Genomic DNA, 9779 nt, shown 5'->3' on the forward strand with positions numbered 1-9779 from the left:
ATCAGCCCAAATACCAGCATACCTGGAGTTTGGTGAGATTGATTTCTCTGCAGAGAGTCATAGAGGAGTGGTGAAGCAGGGCATAGATAAAGATACAATCATGGACAATAAATATATCTGGCATAGCTTTAGCAGGACAAAGGCTTGGCCCACCCTCTCCTCCTGAGAATGCCTGCTTTCAGCTGCAATGTCAGTGTATCTATATTTTTCATGACTTGACTTATATCTCTTTTGGGAATAGAGCTGACCTGGTCATATATTTCCATTTATGACTTGTCACCCCAAACTTAGCATTTGTCATGTACTTTGTGGTATAATTGTAATTTTCTGTTATCATTCATAAGTACAACATTCTTGTGTAAGGAACATGTCTTCCACTCTTCTGAATCCCTTGTGCTATGGGTATAACAATAAACCAAACATACTTGTAATTATAGTAATCTTTGTGGCTAAAATAGTCTTTCTGTTGGTAACTTCAAAAGCCTAATAATCAGTCGGAATCAGATATAATTATAAAGTCTATAATTAATACACTAAACACAGTCTTTATAGAGTACCACCTCCCAAAATGATTTTATTTTGTACTTTATAAAAATGGGCAAATTTATCTTTGTAAATCTTAGAAGAAACTATTCTTATTGAAAAGTGACTTAAACACATCTATTTAAAATCTATTTGGGGGCCCAAGAGATGATTCAATGGCTAAGTGCCTGCCTTCAAGGGTGAGTTTCACCCATAGTGGAATCATTTGTGGTGCATACTATCTGAACTAAAATTTGATCCACAGTACATAGCACCAGTATTCCTGGTGCCTCTACTGCTTGTGCATGACAGGTTTTGCTGCTTGAGATTATGGATTCCACTGGCAATTTCTGACCATATTCATTCAGCAACCAATGATATGGGATACTAAAGGGTGCCACCTGGTGGCAGCTCAGTGAAACATAAAAGAGATGCCTGAGTTACTTTGCCAGGAGTGTGACACATTGTGCACACGCACCCTGGTGATCACTAAAATGCGTGTGAGTACTACAACTAAAGTGCTGTGTCCCCTTATGAGCCCCACATATCTTATATGACACTTCCACCCAGTACTGTGGCTAAATGTGTGCCGCAACTAACCTTGGGCCACTCTCAGTCATTGAGACATCATTAACATAGGGAAAGTTATATAACTTGTTTTGCTATTCATTAATTTCATTAATATTTTTCAGAGATTATACCCTGCAAACCTCTGCTGGGGATGGCCAGTGCTGTTGTGGGTAGGGTGGTAAGATGGGGTGGCCCTAAGAGCCATGCCACTGGAGTTTGTGAGTCACTAGGACATAGCTGGTAGTGCTATGAGTGGAACATATGGTGACAGCTATCAAATTTATGACCTTTTACTTGCTAAGCCTATATGTGCCCTCCCATTTGAGCTATCTCCACAACCCCTATTCATCTCACTTTAAACGTATTTGATAGTATAAGAGACTATGCGTTTATTCTTTTACTGCACATTACCCTAGCATATTTTCTGGTTTCGCTAAAAAAAAATCACGCCTCTAGTCTAGAAAGCTATTTGTTTTATATTAGCAATATATTTTAACTTATTTTAATTGTCTTACGTTTGTAAATGCAGACATGAAGACAAGGGCCATGATTCATTTGTGTTGGTATTGGCAAAGATCAGGTAATGGCAGATCCTCATGTCCTCTGAATATAAACCAGTACTTTTCATTCATTATATTGTGTGAACCCTAGCTTCTATTTGCATTATAAATTTTAAACCTTATTGCTGACTGTTCCCCAATATTTTCACAAGTCTTTGTTATCACGTCAAGTGATTAGAAACTAGCTTCTTTGGATAAGGGACAATGAATAAACATATATAAATATTGTGTTGAACTTTAGCTTCTTTGTTTAAAACATGAGTCTGTTTTTTGATTCTGTATCTGTCTTAGGAAATACTTTATAAGATATTAATATATTTATGAAATTTTGATTTCACTCTACCTTTTTATTTTCATTAAGTTACCAGGGAGTGACATTGCCAGTGGAAGTGATGCACTTTATGATGTTATACCCAGTATTCCAAGTTCACCTTGCTTGTTTCCTAAAAAGAAAAACAAGCACCAGAATTTAGATGAACTTCCTTGGAGTGCAATGACCAATGATGAACAGGTAGTGATGCTGATTTTTTTTCATATATGGGAGATTATGTGATGCCCACTTTATTGCCTATATGAAGCTTCTGGGTAAATGTAAATTTCTTAGCAAATTTGAGTTTGGTGCTGGGGGTCAAATGAACTCAGGGCTCACACATGCGAGGCACACACTCTGCTACTGAGCTACCTGCCTGATCTTTAATTACTTTTGATATTTAAAGCACATTTTAAGGAGCACACTAAAAGGCATTGATATGTTTATTGTATTGTATTTTCTTTTCACATAGGTGGAATATATTGAGTATTTGAGCCGTAAAGTCAGTACTGAAATGGGTCTTCGGGAGCAACTTGATATTATTAAAATAATTGATCCTTCTGCTCAAATCTCCCCTACAGACAGTGAGTTTATTATTGAACTTAACTGTCTCACAGATGAAAAGCTGAAGCAGGTATGTAAATAAAAGAATATATGGAATATATGTACTATTATTGAATATGTTGTTTTACTCAAGAATTAATGAAAGAGAAAGGGTGACTAAGTGGAAAGATGGCCTGGAAATCTTAGAAGCAGCAGATATTGCAGTTATCAATGTGCAAGGGCATCGACAACTGACCGGAGAAGGTTCTCTGAGACTGGTTAATAATGCCATCACTAAAACAAATTCTCTTTTGTGTGCTACAGAAACTCTAATACCCCCAAATGAATGATATTCTTCCATAGAAAACTTAGCTATACCTGGATTAATGCAGAATCGTTATATGATGTAAAAGTGATGTTTTAAAGTACGTTTTTATGGAAGAAATTCCATTATGATATTCCATAAATTCAGATGTGGACCATTAGAAATGAATATCTGCTTAGTACAATATTACGTTCTCAACTAACATTTTAAGTGGATTTCCCATCTATTTTTAAATTTTTAATTGTTTTATTTTAGCACTGTGTTTACAAATTTGTTCATTGTTTGTTTAGGTCATACAGTGTACACAAGGCTTCAGCAGTGCACCCTTCCTGTCACTATCACTGATGTCTCCCATTTCCCTCTGGCCCCCTAATGCCCACCCCCTGCCTTGCTCTAGGGCAGACAAATTGCTTCTCTGTCTTTTTTTTCTCTCACTCTCTTTCTCTGTCTTACCATACCCCCTCTCTAAAAAAATAAAGAAAATGTTGTTTTATAAAATGTAGATTTGTATAATTAGATTAATGTTTAGATAATTAAGGGTAGAATCTGCTTGAAATAGAACTTTTGAATTTTAATGTGTTGATACATGGTTTTTCATAAGTCTGTTCTACAACTTTCCCTTTTGGGATCAAAGAATCTGCTTTGTAACTGTAGGCTAGGAAACAGAACTTGATTGTGCTAAGATATAAATTCATTCTAAATAATCTTACAAAAGACTAACAGAATCAAATTACTTGATTGAGAGTTATACTTGATCCGAACTAAGAAATTGAAGTAGTTTTTACAGAATAACTAATTCTGAATAGTATAAAAAGTAATAATTTTTTCTCTGCTATCCTAAAATTTGCTTTTCTGGTATTTCTATATAGTTTTCATTGCTCACTTTATATGGTACATAGCTGAATAAAATACGTAAATTCTGGTCTTTTTTTTCTGTCATTTATGGAAAATTTTCTATTGTAGTATTTCCTTCATAGGATAATTTTTCTATATTCCAGTCCAGTTTTCAATATATGATGTGACTTGAATTTGAAGACAAATACTATGTGCCCTTATGAGATTTAGCAATCATCCTACTTTTATTTATTTATATTTAAATTGTGGTTCTATGGTTTATTGTTTTGTTAACTGTTTTTCATGGGCATAATTGCAACACCAAAGCCATCACTGGTGTGTACCCCTGCCTCATTCAAGGACCCCAATCCTTTCCTTCCCAATCTCTCCAATTCAATTGTGTGGATCAGTTCCCATTGTTTCCTTTGGACCTTTGTTGCAGCCTCGCTCTGTGTCTTTAAGTCCCACGTATGAGAACGATCATTCTTTATCTCCCATTCCCTTTGACTTCACCCAGCTAGATATTCTCTAGTTCTGTCCATGTTATGGCAAGTCACATGATTTTGTTCTTAGAGCTGTATGGTATTCTATTGTGTCTTTATATATACCCTAATTTTAGATACAAACAGCAGCTTGCTTAAATCATCTCAAGTAGAGGTCAGAAAAATGCCCAATTTAATCTATTCTCTTTCATTGTTAGCTTCTGTTTTTCAGTATCAGTTTCTTATAACATTAAATTCTAGAAGCCAGTAACCTACTATTTACTTAATATACTTGATATGCTTTCAAGATCTAGTTCCATAATTTATATTCTAAATAGTTGAACATTATCATTTTGATACTTATTTCTACATCTAGGTGATACTCTTATCCTTATATTTAATTTTTAATAATTTATTCCCATTCTTAATTTTATGAAAACAGCATAATTTAAAAAGTTAGTCATAAATGAGTTTTAAACATGGAGTGGTCTATGACCAATTCGACCATTAATGTCAATCTCCATCTTGTTCATCTGTAACATATTGGGATAATTTTCATATGATTTCTTCTTTTTGCCAGTCTTGCAAGCATAAGAATTTAAAGCACAACACTAAATAATATGTTTGTGGGTTCCAAGGTCAGAAACTATATCAAAGAGCACAGCCCTCGTCAAAGGCCTGCTAGAGAGGCCTGGAAGAGAAGCAACTTTAGTTGTGCCAGCACCAGTGGAGTGAGCGGTGTCAGTGCCAGTGCCAGCAGCAGCAGCGCCAGTATGGTCAGTTCTGCAAGCAGCAGTGGGTCCAGTGTTGGAAACTCTGCTTCAAACTCCAGTGCCAACATGAGTCGAGCACACAGTGACAGCAACTTGTCTGCAAGTGCAGCAGAACGGATTCGGGATTCAAAAGTAAAATCACTAATCAATTCAAAACTTGCCTTTCAATATTAACATTAGTACTCTATCATGGACATTTTCTAAAAAGTTAAACTTATCCTATTATTATGGATAAGTTATGTCATAAATTTATGCCAGGGGTTTTGGTTTTCATTGAACAAACAGGATGATTTCTGTTGAACAAAACCCTCTGGGCTGACTCATTTGTAGGATCTACAGTCAGATCATATTCATTCTTAGATGATTTTTGTTTCTGTTTTAAATAAAGATTTATGTAAGTAAAATGAATTAAGAAAATAGTGAGTAAATTTCAAGATTGAATTATTGACTGCAACTCACTACTGAAAAGAGAGTATGTTACTAATGTTGCTGTCTATGAGCTCCCAGGAATGTTGTGTGTGTCTTGTATGTGTGTTAACTATTTTATTAAATACTTTCCTCTTGGTTATTTCTTTTGAGCTCTTTTAAAATGTAATAATTTCTTCTCTAATGTCTATCCAGTCTTGACAAATTAAAAATATAGTATTGATTGCTATTGGGTACAAGAATAGGAGGTGTAAGCATATATGGAATGGTTTTGCTACCTTGGGGGAAGTTCAGTTCCTTGGAGTGAAACAATCTCTTGAGCTAACTTAAGGATGATAAATGTCACTCTGTAATTCAGTGATGACTAGAATATACACTTATTAAAGTAGCATTAACATAACCAGTCTTGTTGATTGCAAGGGATTAAGGGATGCTAAGTATGTGCCTATGTTACATCAGTTTATTCACTGGTTTCTTGTGGGCTTAAAGATGGTATTTGCCTAAAATGAAAAATAAAAAGTAATTCCCTTCTGTTGTAAAATTTCTAGTGCTTTGGGATTAATATCATCTTAAGCATTAGAGGTTTTGACAATATTCTCTATGTTTGTGTTCAGAATTGTTTATTATATATTCATTGTACACTGTTACCAGTGTACCTAAAATTGATTTTTAAAAAGTCTAGATTACAGGGGTCTCAAACTTGTGGCCCGTGGGCTGCAAACGGCCCTCCGTACCACATTTTGTGGCCCTGCCCTAGAGGAATCTTTTTTTGTTTTGTTTTGTTTTAGTTGTTTGGGTCACACCCCCCAATATTCAAGGCTTACTACTGACTTTGCACTCAAGGATCACCCCGACTTTGCCTCCTGTGGCCCACAGGTATATTGAGTTTGAGACCCCTGGTCTAGAATGATTGATTTTTCTATAAGTAGTCAAAGTGATCCAGTATTAGCTACGCCTTATCAGAAGATTCACTAGTGAGAAACTATTAAAGTAAAATCTTAAAAATCATTTTCAAGTCTGAGCCAGTGCAGCTTACTTACTGTAGAGGAGTTGGACCATCTCTTTAAAATTCGAAAAGCATAGTTTAAGTCATAAAAACACAGTGTTTGATTCAAGCTTTACAGTAAGTAGGTCAGAATCGAACCTTGCTGATTTAGAAATTTTTCTTTTGACAGAAGCGATCCAAGCAGCGGAAATTGCAGCAGAAGGCCTTGCGCAAGCGGCAGCTGAAAGAACAAAGGCAGGCTCGGAAGGAGAGGCTTAGTGGGCTCTTCCTGAATGAAGAAGTGCTTTCCCTGAAAGTCACTGAGGAAGACCATGAAGCAGATGTAGATGTTTTAATGTAATCAGGGTGGCTTTATATTTGCTTTTTTTTCTAAGCTTTTAAGTGTTCCGTCCTTAATATTTTACATGCATCTTGACCAAACTTTTTGGTTAGGGTTGTGCTAATGTACCATGAATAATTTAGGCCAGTGGTTTTCAATTCGGTGTTCCTGGGCCAACAGCTTCAGCTCGTGTGAAAAGTTGTTAAAAATGAATATTATTGGGTTCCACCCTTCTAGTAAATCAGATATAACCAGGAAGGAGGCCCAGCATTGTCTTTTAACTAGCAACCGGTTATTCTACAGCACAGCACATTGTAGTTTTAAGAACATTTAGATAAATGTTGGACTGTTTGAATTTTAGGGTGGTTAAATGGGTTTTTTCAGAGATTAGTATATACACTGAAAGTTTAGAAGATAAGGTACTGCTGACAATTTATATAGAGATTATAATTCAGTTTCTTTCCTGATGTTGCAATTTCTTGGTTTACTAGCGGGCCATAGCATGATTATCAACTATTAGTGGAATTATTTTTTGAGTTGTTGAATGTGAGGTGTGGTTTGCTATTTTCTGTAGTGCCTTCATTGGGTTTAGTTCTACCTGTTTTCATTCATTATTAACAGGTACGAAAAGAGGCCCTAATGTCGTTACTGTTCATTTTTTCACTTTATGTAAATTCAGAATACTTTATGTAAGTGACCACTACTGAAGAAATAATTATGCGTAGGTCAACTATTAAACTTGATACCACTTTGATTGCTATTCAAATAGTGGAAGCAATTAGGCAAAGTAACCAATTCTGTTTTTCCAAAGTTTTCTAAAATTTAAGGTTATAAAACTATATTAGAAGCAGAAATCTTTTTTTTTGGTAAGTCTTTTTTTTCCCAGCACAGATCTAATTTTTAAATATCTTGGGATAAAAATTTCTGTGAACATGTGAACAGATTTTGTTCAAAATTAACTAATAGAAAACCCTTATAGTTCTGCTAAAATTCTCTGTATTACAGACAACAGAAAGATCAAGGAAATCATCTTTGTTTCTTGGCTATTTCTAGGAATTCTGATTTTAGTTTAGAAGTAATAGTTTAAATGATATTTTTATTGAATCACCATGGGATTACCAAGTTATAAAGATATTTATTATTGAGTTTCAGGCATACATTGTTCCAACACCAATCTCTTCACTATGTCCACTACCCTAACGAAGAGTTTGTTATCAACATTAGATAATATATAATTAGAGTGATTCCTTTTATTCTTATCTGTGTTTAAACATTTACATGGATTAAAGAACATACCACTAAAATTGAAATGCTTTCTGAAATTCATAATTTTCTTATTATAGACAGCCTTACAATCTTGGAATGGTAGTCATGGTTATGTAGAAGGTATAGTCAGTGTTTGTTGAGCTAGAATTATAATTTTCATATTTCTTTTCACTTTAATATCTTTTATCATGTGAATTAAGTCATTAAAAAGATTAGCAAAATCTTAATTTTCAGTTGTTGTAAGTCATATTAACATTTGCATGTAATCATGTGCTTTAAAGTTAAAAATTTCATTTTAGTTCTTTGAAGGTTAAATAATTGAACCAATTAAAGTAGATCAATTGAAGATTTATCTATAGATCAATGAAGTGATTTATGTGGTAAGGTGGTAACATTTTGAAGACTACTAAATTCATACTTTGGTCTTAGAATTCTTTCAGAATTGGGGAAAGGGTCGATTTTGTATTTTCCTTCTAAGAAAAAGTAATTTTGCAGAATAATAAATGGAAAGAAGAGCAGAGACAACTGAATTCTTTGCATGTTCTTAGCAAAAAACAAAATTTCAAAAATTGGTAGTTCTTTATCTCCTAAACGAAAATAGGCAACTTTTGCTCTTTTGCGGGGGGGCACACCCGGTAATGCTCAGGGGTTATGCCTGGCTCTGCACTCAGAAATGACTCCTGGCTTGGGGGACCATATGGGATGCCAGGGGATCGAACCACAATCTGTCCTAGATTAGCTCGTGCATAGCAAATGCCCTACTGCTTGCAACACTGCTCCAGCCCCGAAAATAGGCAGCTTTTGGATGCTTAAAGCAGTAACCAGTAAAATAAAATTCTAAACATGGACATGATATAATAAGGTTAATTCCTCCTAACAGTTATGTAATTTTATTATTTTATTTAACTTATGAAATCATTTTTGAGATACCAAGATTTACAGTACTGTTAATTATACTTCTTATATATGCATCTTCCAGTACCTCATTCATACCTTAGATTTAAGCTGTCACCATTAAATGAACTTACCAAAGTAACCACAAAGCCAGTCTTTAAGGTTTAGAAAGATTGGAAATGTTTTTGTTTATTTTTGCTGTTTGGGCCACACCCAGTAGTGTTTAGGGATTACTGGCTCTGCATTCAGGAATTACTCCTGGCAGTACTGGGAGACCATATTGATTGGATGCTGGGATCAAGCCTGAGTGCTCATGCAAGGCAAATGTTCTACCACTGTACAATCACTCCAGCCCCTAAATATTGGTATGTTTAGAGGAAAATGTTCCATGAGAATTTGTGTAATTCTGTATGAAATTTTTACAGTACTATGAAATAGTGATCCTATGTAAAATTACTTTGAAGTCGATTGAAAATTATTACTCTTATTAAAGAAAAAAAAACTGAAGACAACTTTGATTCACTAATGATCAAAGAAAGATTAGAACCACCAAATAGCACAGAGATAAGACTCTTGCATTTAATGTGCTAGATACTCTTTTTTCCTGTTTTAATGCCTCCTATGGATAAAAAAATTTTAGATTACTTCTTAAAATTAATAATTCAGTTTGGTGTATATCTGAGTTCATTTTAAATCAATCAATCAATCAATATTTTTCTTTTCAATATAAACAAAATGTGAGATTTTGTCCAGTTTTTTTTGTTTTCTACAGAGAATTCCATTGCAAATAAAACACATTGGTGCAAATAAATCCTTCCTTTAGAGGTATTTTTGAAATTTTTATTGTTGTTTAATTTTTGGTTTTGGACTACATCTGGCTGTGCTCAGGGATCACTCCTAGCAGTGATTGGGAGACCATTTGCAATGCCAGGAATCAAACCCTGTTTGT

At 34.6% G+C, this 9779-nt stretch overlaps 1 protein-coding gene across 1 annotated transcript in view; it reads left to right on the forward strand.

The window, feature by feature from the left end:
• The window catches only part of FAM199X (family with sequence similarity 199, X-linked), a 30502-nt gene extending 23468 nt beyond the window's left edge, over positions 1-7034 (forward strand). The window contains exons 3-6 of the mRNA XM_049766615.1: positions 2014-2163; positions 2435-2596; positions 4785-5051; positions 6521-7034. Coding sequence (XP_049622572.1) covers positions 2014-2163; positions 2435-2596; positions 4785-5051; positions 6521-6691 — 750 coding nt within the window. The 3' untranslated portion in view covers positions 6692-7034. The remainder of the gene's footprint in view (positions 1-2013; positions 2164-2434; positions 2597-4784; positions 5052-6520) is intronic.
• The last annotated feature ends 2745 nt before the right edge of the window (positions 7035-9779 follow it).

This window comes from Suncus etruscus, chromosome X (assembly GCF_024139225.1).
Source record: "Suncus etruscus isolate mSunEtr1 chromosome X, mSunEtr1.pri.cur, whole genome shotgun sequence".
Lineage (NCBI taxonomy): Eukaryota > Metazoa > Chordata > Mammalia > Eulipotyphla > Soricidae > Suncus > Suncus etruscus.